At 43.4% G+C, this 18625-nt stretch overlaps 1 protein-coding gene across 1 annotated transcript in view; it reads left to right on the forward strand.

Moving 5' to 3' along the window:
• CAPN14 (calpain 14) overlaps positions 1-15279 on the forward strand; it is a 56698-nt gene extending 41419 nt beyond the window's left edge. The window contains exons 15-22 of the mRNA XM_044450321.1: positions 813-869; positions 1848-1905; positions 5664-5734; positions 6850-6918; positions 7726-7804; positions 9789-9905; positions 12415-12470; positions 15218-15279. Of these exons, the coding sequence (XP_044306256.1) occupies positions 813-869; positions 1848-1905; positions 5664-5734; positions 6850-6918; positions 7726-7804; positions 9789-9905; positions 12415-12470; positions 15218-15244 (534 nt within the window). The 3' untranslated portion in view covers positions 15245-15279. The remainder of the gene's footprint in view (positions 1-812; positions 870-1847; positions 1906-5663; positions 5735-6849; positions 6919-7725; positions 7805-9788; positions 9906-12414; positions 12471-15217) is intronic.
• The last annotated feature ends 3346 nt before the right edge of the window (positions 15280-18625 follow it).

Below are 18625 nucleotides of genomic sequence, written 5' to 3' on the forward strand. Positions count from 1 at the left end.
CTGGAGTAAGCTGTTGCTTATTTCACTATGTCGCTGCGTGGAGAAAGAGTGTGAACTTTTAAAAGCATGGTTTTACTGGCAGCTGCTGTCGTCACTGAATCTCCGGAGCTGCTAGATTTGCCTGTCCATAACACCGTAAATCATTTATATTTCATGCATTTTATTTTATTACTTGAATTTTATTTGCATCCCACATTTCAACTAAAAAATGGCACTCAAGGCAACTTATATTAGCCTTTGCCAACCTGGTGCCCTCCAGATATTTTGGACTCCAGTGCCCCTCAGTGCCATCCAGCATGATCAGGGATGTTGGGAGTTGTAGTCCAAAATGCACAGAGGGTACCAGGTATGGGAAGGCTACCCTATATTATTTTGACTACTACTATTGTTGTTATATGCCATCAAGTTGTCTCCAATTTATGGTAATCCTGTGTATGAAAGCCTTCTAAAATGTCCTCTCCATAACAGCCTTGTTCAGCTCTCTTAAATTCAAGGCAGTGGCTTCCTTTATGGAGTTAGTCCATTTCTTATTTGGTCTTCCTTTTCTTCTACTGCCTTCAACTTTCCCTAGCATGATTATCTTCTCCAGGGATTTTTGCCTTTCAAGGCAAGCCCAAAGTATGACAACTTCAGTTTTGTCATTTTTGCTTCTAGGGAAAATTCTGGTTTGATTTGATCTAGGACCCATTTGTTAGTCTTTCTGTCAGTTTTATTCCCACATTTCTTCCTCTTGCAAGTTGGCTCATACATTGCTGATTTCATTCCGAACAGTTAGAAATAGTCCATTTTAATATTGTTTTCAATGTCTTTAGGAAATAGTCGACAAGCACGAAGACTGGGAAGATTTCTTTGCTAAGTACTTTGTGCAAGTGAGTATGTGGATATATGGTCTCAAAGGAAATAAAAAACCTGCTCTATCTGTGTAAAAGAAGATTTTTCAGGTTAAAAAACCTACCCCATATATTTTCAATATGCATGCAGACTGGAAACCAGGACACAGTGCCTAGTGCAAAATCTTTGCATCAACTACGTGTTCAGAAGTATTGTGGTGGCACAGCTAAATGCAAGATGGCAAAGTGCATGTTTGAACACCCACCAGTCTCAAGAACTACCTGCCTGTGGAAAGCTACCATGCAAGAGAGGCTATCCGACCCAACCCCCTGTTCAATGCAGAGAATCCAGAGCTAAAGTATCCTTAATGGACAACTGTCCAGCCTCTGTGTGAAAACCTTCAGTGAGGGGAAATCAGCCAGCCCTCTCAGGAGCTTAGTCCCATTTTTGAACAGTTCTTCCAATTTAAAAGTGACTCAAATTAAATAGATCCCTCTGTAACTTTTCTGTGCCCTTGACAACCTTCCATGAGAAGAATATAGACTAATTGGAATGGGTTCAGAGGTCAAAAGCTAAAAAGAAACCCTGGCTTGTCTAGGGAAAGACCAGCCAGATTTCCTGGTTCACACATAATGGTGACCAAACCTCAGACAGGATGTATGTGGTTTGCTTAGTTACTCCTCCATCGTGCACCAGGAAGTGTCCCTTTTCACAATATCCCAGTATCTTCTGGAATAAACAAACAAATTCTAATTTATTGTGACATTAAAATGTGACAATTTCTATGGCAAGTGATTTCTATGATAAGGTTATAAGTAAATATCTCCCTCTATTGGCAGGCATTGTCAGCACAAGATTAAAAAAAGCTTTATTTTTTAGAATTAGAAACCTTTCTTTCTTTCTTTATTGGATTTGTTTGAAAGCTTCCCGTTAGCATCACACACTCTCTGTTAATGCTTGGAGTTTGAGAAATGCATAGCTTAGATTTTCTATCATTTTTTTCTCATCTGCTTTAGTATCCTGAGATAAATGCAGTCCAGCTGCAGAGGATCCTGAATAATATTGCCTGGACAAGTAAGTATCTATTTATTTATTCTATTTATAGCCCACCTTTTTTCCTTCAAGAAACCCAAGACAGCTTTTATAATCCTCTTCCTGCATTTTATCCTCAAGTAGGTGTTGCTGAGAGTCAGTCACTGGTTCCTGTCCACTTGGGAGAGCTATCCCAAGCTCTCCGCTTAAAAGAGCAACAGCCTTATTTTTACTGAGAAAACCTTTTGGTTCTCTGGGGGAATTTTGATATTTTTACTGCTCTACATGAAGCATTTATTGTGTGCTTGTCATTCCTTACTTATGGTTGGTGAAATGACAACATGATCCCCCTACTTTCACTTCTTTTTTAGAAAAGTTTTTTTAATTGCATACAGTATTTGTAAAATTGAAAGAAAACATTTTCCATTATGTAATAGCATTTCTTCACTACACTACAATGCCACCTAGTGGTTATATAGTGGAAAAGTGGAATTGATGTTCCGACCTCACTTCTGCAACGAAACTAGAATGGATTAACAGCCTCATGTAGAAAAGCTCTGAGAAAGTTTGTGCATTTATTCTCTTTTAATATTCTTAAATCTTGTTCAGTGATCATCTTAACAGAATTAAATTTAAATTAATGATCATTGCATGTATTGGTTCCAGTTCCGAAGTGGACCAGCCCTTTCCCCACTGTCAGTTCTGCTGGTAGAAACATGCAAGTCCCCTTTTCCCACAGAGACTCAGTAACCAATAAACTGAGCAGAAAAATCCTAATCCTTATCCTAATTCATAAATGGATAAGACCTGAAAATATGGAGAAACATAATGAGACAAAAGCTTTTGGGGCAAAAGTTCCAAATAAACAAAAACAAAAAGCATCTCCTTAAGAGGTGACAGCCTTTTTTGCTTCCCCAAGAGTAAGGGTGGATGGTTGTTTTAGCTGCACTTGAGCATCTTTCCCAAGTAACCCATCAGGCATTGGGAAATCTATAAGGAAACCAACCAGGCTGTGCGCTCATCTTTTATTCTTCATAGGCAATCAATTTTAAGGCTTTCATTTCCAAACTTTACAGTGCATGATTCATATTTAATAAACAGGGCTATAATGAGATTAAAACATCGTCAGTTTCTGTAGAGAAGGGATCGGTGAGTTATGAGCCTGGCGCCTGCTCCATGGAAATCTGCGGGCAATCTATAATCATGATTTGCAACGAGATTAGACTCTCTTTCTGTTTCATTTCTTGTCATTTGTGTATCGCTAGGAATTCTCAGCCCTGTGCTTTTAACCCGCCTATCTCTTCTGTCTCTGAGAGAGGCAGGGGCAGGCAGCAGAAGGAAGAGGGAACACAAAACTGTCACGTTGATTCATATCCTTGTTCTGCTGCATCCAGGAGAGTTACACAAGGGACCAGTTGAGCACACATGCAAGAGGAGATAACTGAGGTCATTCCCAGGGCTGCCATTAAGAGTAGGCATGACTGGGCTGCTGCTGAGGGCCCACACCCCACCAGGGACCCATGGACCAGGACCCCCCCTGGACTGGCTCCTCCCCATCACCTGCCTTGTTCACCTGCTTCTCACTTTGGTCCAGACAAGGGAGGGGTGAGGAGAGGAAAAGGGAGACCACCGTTCTGCTTGCTTGCCAGCTCCCTGCCTCCCAAGCAAGCGTCAGTAATGAGGAGGAGGAGGAGGAACAACAACTCTGGGAGAGGAGGCAAAGGGTGAAGAGAGATCCTGCAGGAGCAAAACCCCTGACTTCCAAAAGTGGGAGTTGGCACTGGTCCCCCAGGCTGCTCGCAAAGCACACTTAGATGAAATTCAGCATCAGCAAAACCGGGGGAATTAAGCCATAGAGAAATGAAACAAGATTTCATGCATTTATTACATTTTACTTATTTATTATATTAATAGCTCAACTTTTCTCCTGCAGGGAACCTCATGTGGCTTCATAGCTGTCTTCCTCCTGGCCATTTTAACCTCACAACAACGCTTTAGGCGAGTCACAGATTCTCACTGGCAGAGAGTCAGTGCCTGGTCCAGAGTTACCCAGTGGGATTCAGGGCCAAGTGGCTCTTCCAACATGCTAACCACTATGTCACATCTGCCCAGAAGAGCTTGTGCCATTTTTCCCAACCTGGCATCCTCCAGATGCCTTGGAATGCAATCCCAGGCATCTCCAGCCATAATGGACTGAGCCTGCTTGGAGTGACAGCTCAGGACATCTGGAGGTCACCAGGTTGGCGAAGACTGTTCTGTACTTTACTGTGCATTATGTGTTTTGTATGTTACCTTGATTACCAAGGAAGAAGTGGCCAAAAGGATATTTTATATCTGGAAAAAGTGCATAAAAGGCAACCAAAACGATCAGGTTCCCTACGAGGGAAGGGTTACAATATTTGATACTTCTTAGTGCTGAAAAAAGGCGAGCAAGGGCAGGCAGGGCAGAGGCATTCAAAATTATGCCAGTGTGGAGAAAGTGGAGGCATTTTTCTCCCTCTGTCATGATACTGGAACCCACTGGGGTTCTCCCATGAAGCTGACTGGGGGGAGGTTCGGGACCGATAAGAGGAAGGACTTTTTCATGCAGGGCATAGTTAGACTGTGGAATTCACAAGATTTAGTGATGGCCATCAGTGTGGATGGCTTAAAAAGGATTGGATGAATTCATGGAGGAGAATATCATAAATATCATCGCCCATTGGTGGGAACACGTGTGGGAGGGCACAACTGCACTTCTGTCCTACGTGGAGGCACCTGATTGGCCACTGTGGGCGTGGGACAATGGACCGGACAGCATGGCTCTCCCTATGCTCTTATCAACCAGCCCAAGGAGAAATAAGAAACCAGGGTGGGGAGTTGGAGAAAACCAGGAAAGGGCCACTGTGTGAACAGAATGCTGGACTGGATGGACCCTGGTCTGATCTAGCAAGGCCCTTCTTATGGTCCTATGTTAGGGCAAAAGGTCTCGAGGTTAAACTCTGGGTTGTTCTGCTTCACATTCTGCAGTCAACTCCTGTGTATAACTGAAAGTGGGATGTTATATTATGAGTGGCGCACTTCAGGACAGATCTGGAGAAAAACACAGCCTTCAGAGATGAGGTAGACTAGAACGCTGGTGCTTCTGCCCCCATATCAAGTCTCTTTTACAGATTGGCCCACTCTTTGCCTTCTCTGGCAGAGGCCTTGCCTACCATGCTGTGACCCAGAGATGCTCACTCGGTTGTGGTGCAGAGAAGGGCTTTCTTGGTGGTGGCACTCACCTTGTGGAGGGTGCTCACCAAGGGGTTCAAGCAGGCTCCCAGCAGAGTGAGCTTCCACCAACACTTGCAGACGTTTCTCTGGCTGACCTTCTCCTGCCCACTAGCACAAACAACTACCCATGTTATTTTAATGAGAACTTTCATTGCTTCGCATATTGCTGGCTTATTGTTTCATTGACTGGTTTTATTGTTATGCTGTTCTGATTTTACAGTGTGAACTGCTTTCCTATTTTTTAAAAGGAAAAGCAGTATAACAATTTCCTGAAATAAATAAATAAAAAACAAACAAACAAACAAACAAAACCAGGGGAATGTGAAGCCCGATTGCTGGGCAAGTAAGATTATAGCCTTGGAATGATGTCTCTGAGCGGCTTCGCAGCTTTCATTCGGAACGTACCTGCCACTTACTCTGTCCAGGCTGGTGTCAAATAGAGTGTTACACTCACTCCTATCATTTGGGGCAGGAGGTGTTTCTCCTCCTTATACATTTGTTTTCTCTTGCTGCCTTTGCTCAATCATACGTCTTTTATTTTCTAGATCTTCAGCACTCATCCTCAGGGCTGAAATTTAGCTTTGATGCCTGCCGATGCATCTTGGCCCTCCTGGATGTATCCTGCCTTCTGTGTTTAACGATGTTGGTTTGATATACAATCACTTGGCCCATGTTACTATACCAAGGAATGTGTGTTTTTGTTTTTGCCTTTTTCTTTTATAATACCAGGTAATATGTATTCAGCTCATATGAATTAGCAGAAAGTAAAGAAAGGGAATATGTTGTGTGTGTGTGTGTCTGAGAGAGAGAGAGAGAGAGAGAGAGAGAGAATTTTAAACCACTTTCTAAAGCACATTTAAGCACGTTTTAACCACTGATGAAATTTGCACAAATAAACACAAAAACCTAGTGTGATTTGTGCAGAATAAGCTGTTTTCCATAAAATTTTCACAAATTGTAATTGCACAAATTGCCTGATTCCACACAAATCAAAACAGAGTTTCGGAAGCTCATTAGAACAAATGTCATGAGTGGTTAAAAAAGGTACACAAATTACAGTTCGCCAAAGTTGCTGTGCTGCATCACTCCAGCTGAGGCCCTGAGGCCAGACTGCGGGTGCCTCTTTCCAACGAATGCTTTCTCCTTGCTTTGCCTTTGTACCTGGTTCATAACCACATTTTGTCACTAATGGGAAGGAGGGAAAGGAGGGTGTGGTGTGTGTGTGTGTGTGTGTGCACATGTGTGGACTTGTCGGTATCTTCACTATGCCAGGCAGCCAGGCCCTGGCCTGAGGAAGGCTTGCTGAGCCAGCCAGCCTCTTTATAAGCAAGCCGGCCTGGTACGTAATTAATCTGAGTAAAGGGCATACCTGAGCCTTCCTTCCCACAAATACTCAGCCCATAGTTTGGTTGTAAAGGAGTAGGTTGAAATTAATGAGCAAATGTCATTGATTTTTGGAAAAGGAAGAACAACCCCTGGGCAGAGTTCAAAGCCTACTGCAGTCAATATGTGGCTTTGATTCTGGAGGCATTAGAGCCTGGATCATACGGTTTAGTGGGGGCACAAAATAAATGGCAATTGAAAACCCAAGAGTCCTCTCTGCTTTTCATCCAGACTATTTGCCTTCACTTCTCTCGGGCTGGGCTAATTAAAACTTTTCCTGATTTGCTGTCTCTCTCCCCATCCCTTCCACTTGGTCAGAATATTGTGTGCTTTGACAACACCATTCAGCTGAATAGCACGGGCACCCTGAGCATTCAAGAATTCCGGTTCCTGTGGAAGAAGCTGCTTCTTTACCAGGTACAGAGGAAAGTGTGGGCGGCTGTGGGGGTCGCTGCGGCAGGCCAGGGGGTGGCGCTGCAGTGGGCATCGGCCTCGTGGCTCCTCCAGCTGCGCTCTCCAAAGCACCAGTGCAGGAGCTGACAGTCAGCAGCCGTGAGCATGGCTTCCCTTCCTGGGCTGATGATGGCAATGGGGCGTCCAAGGAGAGGCTGGGACAGGATCGCAAGCACGGCACCGACAGCCCCTCTTGTGCCTATGGTGTCACCAAGCTGAAGGTGGCAGAAAGCATGCAGGGCAGACTGGCAATGAATTGTTCCTCCTACCAAGGCTGCCGGTCCTTTTCTTTGACCTCACAGTTAACAGTTAACATAGACATATGTTTGACTGGTGTTTCTGCATGTCCTCTAATCACCTGGGTGAGTACTTGTGCCTATAGGCGACCATGCAAGAATGCCATACCAATATTTTTTAAAACCACATTCATTTATATAGGCTCAGTGACTAATAATAGGTTAGGCAAATTATCTTTATGGACTTGGTAGTTTGGAAGGCAGTACTCCATTTGGGGCTAGACAACTTGGTGCAAGAGTCATTCTGCTTTTCTGTCTTTATCAAGCATAACTGTGATCACTGAGCCTTTGAAATATGAACGAAGGAAATGATGGGGGTGGTGTAGGCAAGACCAGTTGGTGGATAAAAATGTGTTTCACTGCTAATGGTGTTTGTTTCCTTAATGCTTTGGCTATTGGGTGGTACAGAAGTGCAATGATTTAAATAAAATAAGTGACTTTAATTGGAATGTTTGTCCTAAAATTTTGGCCACAGGATGTTTTCCAGAAGAAAGATGTTCACCAAACAGGGACCTTGGATCAAGTTGAGCTGCGTGAAGCCATGAAAGAGATGGGTGAGTAAAGCATGGCACTGATTTAGTGGCATCAATACCTGGGTATCAAGAAGACCCATGATGAACTCTTGACCTGGAGATAGGGCAGAAAGCTCACAAAGTCCACCCTTCAGTTCTTTGCGATATATTTGGTCACTTGCATGTTGCATCTTCAGCTCAGCACCAATTCTTGCGTAGGGATGCTGATGTCATCATTTTCCCTACCCACCGGATTTCCTTGTTCCCTCTGAGCTTAGCTGCAGATCTCACAGTACATGGGTGAAAATGAATTTTCACAACAAAAATATATAATTTCCCATTAGAATGCAATGTATGTTGCAGTTCCTTGATCTTGAATGGGCAATGAAGACCCAAGACCTGTCCCTGGTGGAGAGAGAACTTCTAGAATTGGCTTGTTGATATAGATTGTTGCCACAACCTGGAGTCTTCTAGCTGAAGTTTTCCAGCTGGAAAGCAGAGCAGGAGAAGCAGGAAGGCTGGGATCACCTATGCTGCTCTTTCCACTCTGCATAGTTTGCCCAGCAGTCTCCAAATTTAGGGGCTCATGAGCACTGCAGGTGCAACCCATAGGATCGTACCTTAAATTAATTAATTTCAAGGCCTCTGAGGAATGTAGTAACAGACTGACCTCTACTCAGATCTGATCTCTACTATGAACTCTGCAGACAGCTTTTCCAGACTCATCTCTGCATGCTTTTTTTACCTCTCTTGAATGCAGAACTTCCTAGAAATAACATTTAGGCATCTTCCTCCCATGCCCCCACCATGGTCATGGTTGAAAGGCTGCAGCCACCACATGAGCTGTGCAACTTGCGGCGTTCCTTCTCAACAGTTCTCATTCCTTCCAACTGATAGTGGGGAGGGACCCATTTAACTGGTCCCACATTAGAGGCAATGCACAAAGGGCCCAGTTAGACATGCTGTTGAGCGTGTCATTGATTACTGCAGCTTGGATCTGATTTGTCTCATTGGTTTTTCCCACTAATGAGCTGAAACAGAAGACTGATTTTCCCTCGCAGTGATTAAAATATATATTTGATTAAAATGGCTGTAAGGTTTTTGTGTGGAATGCACCTTTGTTGAATGAGATCATTACATTTCTTAATGATGCTAGAGCTGGAGTTCGATTCACTTTAACTTGAATTTAACAAATAAAATGTATGAAAGTTGCAGCTAAAAATTGTATACAAAAAGAAATGGAATTATCATTCATTATAATTCAGTTTAATGCACTTGCTACAACATATGACTACAATTAACGAATCATAACTGAAGGCATAATGTAATTAAAAATGCAGCATTTCAAATATCAAATTAACAAACTTTGAATGATTAAATTACGACACACATTATTAATTGATTTCTGTGTGCTTCCATTGCAGAGTCTGTTGCTCCTCGAGTAACAGATGCTTACATTCAAGTGATTTTCAGCATTTTAATTTTGTGTACTTCACAGCAGTAATTCCTTAATTGGTGACATGCAAATTTTGAAATAGCACTAATGGAGGTTAGGGCTGACTTCCAAATTGTCGCGTTCATATTTATCATTTCCATTGCCTCTGTGGCACTGGTGTGGCGTTGTGCAAAGAACTGAGGTTGTGGAGGGGGGGGGGTGGAGGTCAAAACCCCATTCACCTCACAAAGGGATCCTGACCAGTAACTATTTCTCTCAGCTTCTCTTACCTGTCGAGGTTGTGTTGAGGGATAAGTGTACCCAAACCTGAGACAGTGTCTACCCTGACTGGGGCTGCTAGCATCAAATCCCTGCTCAGATGCCTGGGAGCATGCGGGTCAGACTCCTGGGCCAGTCAAGCATCTCTCATGGCCAGGCCCAAATACCTACAGCAGCCTGAGCTCCTGTGGAGGAAAGACTGGATATGAACCAGCATCTCAAATAAAATTCAGTGCCATTTGTGTTGTGATTATATGGAAAGCCTAGATACGAAGCCTAACTGTGCTGGGGACTTTCTTGCCTTTGCAAAAGGGATCTCCCTCAGCAACGAACTCTGTAAGCTGTTGGCAATCCGATACGGGAATCCCAGCTTGAGGATCACCTTCGAGAGCTTTGCCTGCTTCATGCTGCGTGTGGAAGTCATGATGGGTGAGGAGGATGCCTTTGACCATTTCTTCCCAAAGGAACTCAAAGCAAAATTGGGCTCCACTGCTAAGTTCACTGCCAGGCATAGAGTCTCACTCAGCAAACTTATCTGAAAAGTAGAATAGTGATAAATGAAACCATCAGTTCCACATTCCCCCCCCCCCCCTTTTTTTTAACCTCAAGTTCTTCCCATCCTGTTTATGAAGACATTTGCCAAGTCAGGTAGGTTTTTCTCAAAAGAACAAACTGCATGAAATTCTCACCCATTCCTATAACAGAAACAATAATTCCACAGGCAACTGCTTTCTTCATATTGCTATGTCAAGAAAGCTGAAGGGATTTGGGAAGATTTGTAGGACTACGTGGTGTGTGGTAGATGAAAGTTTTATTACAGTTTATTAAAAGATTTCTACCCTGCCTTTCTCTCTCTCCAAAAGGTATCTTAATGGCAACCATAATAAAATATCTAACAATCAAGCACCGGAAAAGTAATTAAGTGGGACCACAATCTAAACAGCAGCAAAATTGCACCATCAACAATAAAACAAAGAAAAGGCCAATGACTTTTAATTAAGGAAATCCACTGAAATAACATCATTTCAGTTATGGCTGGAAAGCATGGAGGGAGGAGAGCAGCTGAATTGGCTTGGGCGAGTGGTTCTAGAGTCCAGGTGCCACCATGGAAGACTCTTCCTATTGAGCAGCTACGGGGCTTCAGCTGGAAATGGGACAGACATTTATTCACCTTACATTTCTGTGCAGACTTATTGAATTCATGCTACCTGAACCCAGAACATTGTTATCTGCACTTGCCCAGATTTTGAGATCACATTTTAAATAACTATGTTTATGGAGATAAACATAGTGCAGAAAAAGTGTGTAAAATGCACGTATTTTGAAGAAGCATGTACCAGAAACATGTGTATAATTTGAAAGAAGCATACCGAAACAGCACAGAGTTAACTTAACTTAAAAAAAAAAAGATAAATGCAAATTGACTGGTTCATTCATCCCTAACACCATTACAATCTACCCGGGCCATCAAAGTATATGGGCAGGTTTAGCTTCTCTGCTAGGGATGGAGGAATGGAAGAAAACCTGAGATATGTCACAGAATCTGATAGATGGAAGATTTATTTTTGGACACCAAAGCACAGGGTGCCTGAAAGAGGTGCTCTTGCACCTGGCCCTCTAATGGGGCAGTACATGAAGAGCTCATGTTCTCCAAGAATGTTGAAATATAATGGATGATGGGATAGGGTTAGTAGTTTTATCTGATCAGGCGCTTCCAGAATGTTGTGTGAGAAAAAGCATATGCCATCTTCCTCTAGCTCCTGCTAACCCTAAGGTGAACTAATTGCCACTTTTTTAAATAGATCTTGCACTCTGTCTTAAACAGATCTCTACATAAGTTTTCTTTTCCATTTGTATCTGCACAAGGCAAAGTGTTACCTACTCAAATTATTTGTGCTAGGCTGCTGTTAAAGGCTCAGAAACAAGAGCAGTTTCAACCAGGGGTGAAGAAGAAGTGGGCAATCCAAAAACGTAAGACAGTAAAAGGTGAAAGATTTATACGATCTGAAGAGAAACCAGAAAACTTAAGACAGGATGAATGACATAGTGGCTGGGCTCCAACAACACAACAAGTCATGGTGGGTTTTTTTTAAACCATTCATAGTCTGAACCCAGCCATGGTATTTCACCATGGTAAGCTTGGGCTTTAGAAACCATGATAAGGAATATTGGTTTATTCTACAGTTTCTCTGTACAACCATGGCTTGTTATATTGCTTGAACCTAGAATTGTGGTTTCCATGGTGGTGTGTGACTACCACAAAGTCCTCTGGAAAGAGTGGCAGATATAGGAGCTGTTCCAGCCATCCAGCCTCTTGTGGACCAATGAGGAAGAGGCAGGTGACAAAAGCAGGGAGTGATGCATTTTGAGATTGAATTTCAGGGGCAGTGCCTGAGAGGATACATGTCATCAGTGGGCTGACTGAATGGGGAGAATGGAAACCATGATAATGTAGAAACCACTTGATTGTCTGCTGAGTAGATCATTGTAAAAAACAGTGACTCATGATAACCATGCACCATTGCTTATCCTGTTGTGTGAATGTGGCCAGTGTCTTTATCATGTCAAAAATGGCCATGATCATCAAGAACTAGGGCAGGTTCAGCACTAGGCTTCCTTGGGCAGTTGCCATCATTCCAACTCTGACACCTGCCTTGAACTGCTTTTAAAAGCATGCTCGCAAACTCTAAAACTACCCATTGGCTGGGTTTACTTTTTTCACAACGCCCCTGTTATAGCAGAGCTACAAGGCATTATGGGAAGTTAGTGCCAAAACAACCTCATCAGGGCTCTCTGAGGAAGGAACACATGATCCTCAGTGCCCCCTCATGGGTGTTGCTGGGACTTCATTAGGTTTGCCAGGATGGAGAGAGATCTTGAACTTTGCTTATTCTTGTGAACAATCAAATCAGTTTCCCTCTTTTTTTCCCTTTTACAGAGGCCTTTCATAATATGACTAAAGATGGCAAAGGGATATACCTTCAAGAATCTGAAGTAAGGCCACAGCTTCCTTAAGTGCTGCTTTTTGGTAGATAAATATTTTCGGTTGCTCATTTCTGTATGAGATGGAGAACAGACATGGGTTATCGTTTCCCTTCCCATTCAGGGGTGGGTGGATGGAGGAGGGACATTTCTATTCTTCTGTGAACTATGCTAAATACAAACTTGGAGGAACCACCAGCAGGTGACTAACAATACACTAAAAGCCTGGATGTATTCAGTCTTAAGTATTAGAGACGTGCACAAGTCCTGAGCTTGGACTTCAGAATCTGTCCACTTTGACTTGGTACCAAACCCGAGTTGAGGTTCAGAAAATTGTCAGCCATCTGAGTGGGAAGTTGTAACTTGTCCTGCAACAGCAGGAGGTTAGACTTGATGGCCTTCGTGGCTCCTTCCAACTCTACTGTTCTATGATTTTATGAAATTGAGGATTTGTGGTTCCCCTTGTCTATCAAACACTGGCTGTGACTTATTTTTCCTTCACAGAATTGCATGATAGCTGTGGGCATGTAATCCCCTTGTGGAAGTTTTTGCATCTGTCCAATATCAGAAAAATAGGTCAGAGTTTTTGAAGGGAACTGACAAAAACCATATCTTATTCCTTTGTAGAACTGGATGAAAATTGCAGAGATAGTTGCCCCTTCAAAGTCTGCCAAATTTCAGAATGAAAAGCTGAATGAGGGTCTCCAGTGTGCCTCTCCCCCTACAGTCCTTCCGTACCATCCTGAAAATTGCAGCAGCCTAGAGGCATCCTAAATAAGAATAGGGATGCACAAGAGTTTCCTTGTGGCTCAATTTAAACTTGAATTCCTTGCACCTTTGAGCATGGAAGATGAATACATTTTTTTTCAGGATTGCACGCTGAAGGCAACAGAAAGAATTCTTCCTTCTGCCACCTCCCAAGCTCTGACAGTTTCCAGCTGTGGGGCTTGGAAAGGATGCAGGAAACTTGAGTCAAAGTCCATTGGGAGGATTCAGGGTCTCCATGGGCCAGTTGATGAGCCTCCATAGACCATATTCTGCCTGTGGGCCAGAGGTTTTGCACCCTTGGATGAGAAGGTGGAATAGTCACTTGATTGCTTTTCCTCCCTGGCCCATGGGATTGCTTCAAGCTGCTACCAGCTTTTCTCCTGAATGCTCCTAGGCTACGTGGCCAGGCTGATGGACATATGTAGGAAGCAAAGATGGAGGGTGGCTGTAGACTGGTGCTTTCCTCTATGACACAGAAAGCCACTAAGAGAAGAAGACACCAAAAGGGCAAATGCTATTTTGGGATGCATTAACAGAACTATTACTCCCAAATCATGAGAAGTAGTAGTTCTTCTATACTCCTCACTAGTCTGACCTCACTTGAAATACTGTGTCCAGTTCTGGGCACCAAGATTTAAGAAAGATGCAGGTAAATTAGAAAGGGTCCAGAGAAGGGCAACAAAAATGATCCAGGGTTTGGAAACACTGCCCTATGAGGAGAGACTGAGGGAACTGGGTATGTTCAGCCTTGAGAAGAGAAGACTGAGGGGGGGACATGGTATCCCTCTATAAGTACCTAAAAGGTTGTCACAAAGAGGAAGGTCAAGATCTCTTCTTGCTCATATCAGAGTGCAGGACACAGAATAATCAATTCAAGTTGTGACAACCCAGATTCAGGCTGGACATCAGGAAAAGTTTCCTCACTGTTAGAGCAATGCAACAGTGGAACCAGCTGTCTAGAGAGGTGGTGGACTCTCCCAAACTGGAGACATTCAAAAAGAAACTGGACAGCCATCTGAGTGGGATGGTGTAACGTGGTCTCCTGTAACAGCAGGGGGTTGGACTCCATGGCCTTCATGGCCCCTTCTTCTATGAAAAGGGGGAAGGGCCCACCATTCCTTCTGTCTTGTAAGCTGGAGGAAGATAGTTAGAAAGAGAAACAGTAATCCAGGGAAGCCAACAGGATGCCAGCAGGTAATGGGGCAGCCTGCTGGGAGCTTCCTCGGGATGTCTTGTGCACTACATGGATGGGTCTGCATATATGTGAGGAAGGGATGTAAGAGGGTCTGGGGGCAGGGGGACTTGGAGAGAGCCTGAAAATGAGTGCAGTTACTCATGTGTTTGAAGTGTATAGGAGAAGAAAAGGATGTGTGCATGCATGAATGAGAGTGGAAGGGTGTATGAGAAAGAGAACGCGTGTCTGTGGATGGTAATACAGAGTGCCAGAAACAGAGAAATGGGGAGTGAGTTAGTTGGCTGAGGAGGGGGAAGAGAAAGAATTTTGTGAAATGGGCTTTTGCTGGAGCTGAAACTGGAGTTGCTGACTTTGACGGGGCTCATAACCTAACCTCTGCCTTGTACTCAATCTGGACAGGTGACTTGTCCTCTGTGCCATGGCATGCTTCCCATGGCAGCCATTGCTCTCTGTGATGGTGCGCAGGACAGTTGTCAAATTGCCAGATGTGCCCTGGGCCCAGGAATGATGCCTGCTTCTAATTTAGAGAAAAGGAACCCAAGGACACTGCTTGGGGATATAAAGTCTGCAGGTGCATATCATGTCTGAAACACAATGAGAGGACGAAACCTTATTCTAGAGCAACAGCAGTTCTGTTGGCTTCAGAGGGGAAGCTACTTGGGGTCTAATCAGACCAAAGCATCCCAACTCCACTAGGGCTTCTGGCTTTTGCTGAAACAAACATACATTCTCTCCAATAAATTCCCTTCTGACACCAGAATGAAACAATAATGCCTTCTCCCTTGTTATTCCTCAGTGGATGATGATGACTCTCTATTCATGAAGGAAAGTGAGGAGAACTGAACCAAGCCCCGGGGGACTTCACAAGGACAAGAAGAAGCATTTGCCAACTGGCTCTCTGCATGGTGCAGTTGACTTTTTGAGGACAGCTCTTTCATTCTTGGGAAATGTGGAGGAGTTTTAGTCATTGTAAGTTGGTCAGCCACTGGTTCTTTTGATTGTTTGTGGCTCCTGGGTAGATTGCATAAATGGCCAAAAAGAGGCCATACACTTAACAAATTGGCAGATCTTCTTCAAAGCAGCTTTTTAAAGAAGTGCTTCCCTTCCAAAAGTAAATATGAGTTACATATCAGCCATTTGGTGAGAGGTGAAGACTGCCTGTGCTGATTCGTCTATCATTTCAACCCTTTGTTGAGAAACAATTGCTGGATGAAAGCTGCATTAAAGGAACTCGAAAGCGAACAGGCACAAAATGGCCAGAAAGGACTAGCAGCAACCCGAGGTTGAAGATTGGCTTTGGAGGCCTTGGCTTGTTCTCCATCCCATTATCATGAGATCCAAGAGGCAGTTACAAGAAACAGGATCTTTTCGGTGGTGATGCCAAAGCTATGGCATTTCCTCTGTGTAGAGGTCTACCGATTTCCTTTTCTGTGCTTTTATCTTTTTATTTAAAAACTTTTTAAAAGTATGATTTTGTCATCTAGTTGAACTTCTGTTTTATGACTATATTTATTGATTAGGAAGCAACCTTATGCATGATTAGACAGATGCAAGTTCTACAACTCCCAAGCATTCCCCAGGCACCTGGGAGCTGGGGAAAATTGGGAGCCATGGGACTTACATCTATATGCATAAACATGGACAAGGTGGCTCCCCTGAATACTGTTCTAACATTTCAAATGATTTTATATGCATTTCTTAAATGATATTTGTTATTTGATGGATGGTATTTATTACTTTTATATGTCACTTTGCCTGCTTTGAGCCAAAAAGTGGAATAATTAATATCATTAATAATAGCCTTACAATGGTTGGTGAAATGGTCTGCATTGACAAGATCAGCATACATATATCTTTGTTAAACATTATGGATTCCCTTCTTCAGGCATCTCACAATGTTTCATCCTTTTGTTTCCAACCATAGCTTTGATTATTAGATAGTATTACCCAAGTCTCTTTTTTAGTAGCAGCTGCCAACACATGTTCGATTGCTGTTTAATATCAGTCCCAACACAGTCAGAATCAGGGCCTAAAATGTAATGGCTGGAAAAGCCTTGACTATGATGAAATGCAATCTTTTATCACTAGATAATAATTTACAGAAGCAATTTGGGAGGTTACAGGATCAGGGAGAATCGTGGCTTCTCTACCTGGTGGTTTCACTGGGTCTGGAATTTTATCCTGCCAGATTGACTCTTGAATGCCTTTTCTATAACATGGAGCAGGCTGTGAGGGAAGGTTCATTTGAAAATGCCTGTAGCCAAGATCATATATTGTATTCTGTTTGAATTGTTTCTATGCATCAGATTTTATATGTATTTTTACACGATCTCCTTTTAAGACAACGCATTGTACTTGTAGCACTATTTATGTAACTATTGATTAGTTACTCACAGCACTGAGCTACTTGAATATATATATGTATGTATGTATGAGAGAGAGGGAGAGAGAAAAGAGATGTTTTGCTGTAACCACAACACCTAAATACAAACTCCATTCTGCTGATCATAATAGAAATAGAAATGTTTTGGCAATGGTGTTTGCTTGGTCATTTTTGAAGCTTTGCTATATCCAATAGGGGAGCATTTCTGTCATTCTGAAGATAACTTCATTTTCACAATATAAAAGATTTCTGAAAGATGCAGTCAGGGGTATCCAGAGACATTTGCGTGCTGTCATGTGCTGGGCATGGCTGCAACTACGTATGAGCAAAAAGTAGTAGAAGTGTCACAGTTGTGGCACTAGTAAGGTTGCTGGCAGGCCTTTCATAGAAAGACTGGACGGATTTGGATAGGGAATGGGAAAGCCAACTGTGACAACACCATGCAGATATTGCCTGAAATGTGGGGCAAAATGTCCAATTTGCCATCATATCCCCATTCTACGTCCATCTCAAGCATTCAGAAGCTGCACCCTTGCAGGGCAAAGTCCATCAGAAGAGGTTTGCTACCCAGGACTACTCAGTGGCAAACCAGCTGTCTATGAGAAGCCCATAGCAGGACTTGAAAGCTGTAGGATCTCCTGCTCATGTTTCCCAGCAGCAAAAGAAGACTACCTCTGAAAGTGGACGAGTAATCATTGATAGCCTTACTCTCCATTAAAGGCTTCAGGTATCCTGAATCAAAGGACCTGGGCAGAGCTTGAATTCATAGCCCAGATGGGGAGACAGCTGAGGTCATGCTCTGGAAGGCAAGGCAGAATACAGCTGGGCTGGATAAGACCAAGGAACAGATAAGGAAGCAGGTGGAAGAGGAAAGTAGAAGCACAAGTTCACAGGGCAAATTAGCAGCTTCATGGCTTTCTTCTGTACCCTGAAGGAAGGCAGCTTGTGGAACTATGCAGCAGCACCTGGCATGGGTGTGGCTCACTTGATCTGATGTTCAGAAGGGCTGTGTCTTCTATTGTGCCTGGCAAGTCCTCCTCTGTCCAGCAGCTCTAATGATACCGGGAGTGGCCCTTCCAGCTACTGGTTCAGTCCGGATACATCATTCATGCAGTGCTCCCTAGTCCCATGTCTCTGCCCACCTAGATCCTCTGCTGCTATCTCTGACCTGTGATGGAAGAACGTGGCAGGGATTTCACTGCATGGTATTCACAGGACCATCACCTCTGACCACAGATGGACAGAAGATGATGGCACACATTCCTACATGTGGGGGAGCTTGGAGGCCAAGCCCCATCTGCTGGGGAATCCTTGGAAGACCCAGGGGATGCATGAGGCCCATGGCTCAGAGGGTGCTTTTCCCTTGCTCTGCACCCCATACCATACTGACTCACCTGTTCTTCATGCCAAAGTTTAAAGGAGATCCTTTAAACCTGGGGAGCTGCTATCACACACGTGGCTGACTAGACCAATGACCTGACTCAATTTCTCTTAGGACTTCCCTGCTTTCTAAATATCACCTGAGTTATCAACTCACTAGGTGGCCTTCCACAAGTCACAGTGCCTCAGCTGCATCCCATCCATAAAAGGGGAACAGATGCTGAGATTTTCATCCTTTTGATAGCTAGGTAAGGGAAGATAAAGAAAGCACTCCTCTGTTTGGGGTTTATCATTTCATCTGCTTATGGGAAGGTTTACAAATGATTTGTCTTACCTTGCACTGTGCAAATTCTTGTTCGCTCGTTTTTTAATAGCCAGATTTTGTCACAAAGCTTCATTCAGACAAGCTTTTGCACACAGTCCTCTCCATGTGCCACTTTT

Source organism: Varanus komodoensis, unplaced genomic scaffold, assembly GCF_004798865.1.
Source record: "Varanus komodoensis strain SLA01 unplaced genomic scaffold, ASM479886v1 scaffold1, whole genome shotgun sequence".
Classification (NCBI taxonomy): domain Eukaryota; kingdom Metazoa; phylum Chordata; class Lepidosauria; order Squamata; family Varanidae; genus Varanus; species Varanus komodoensis.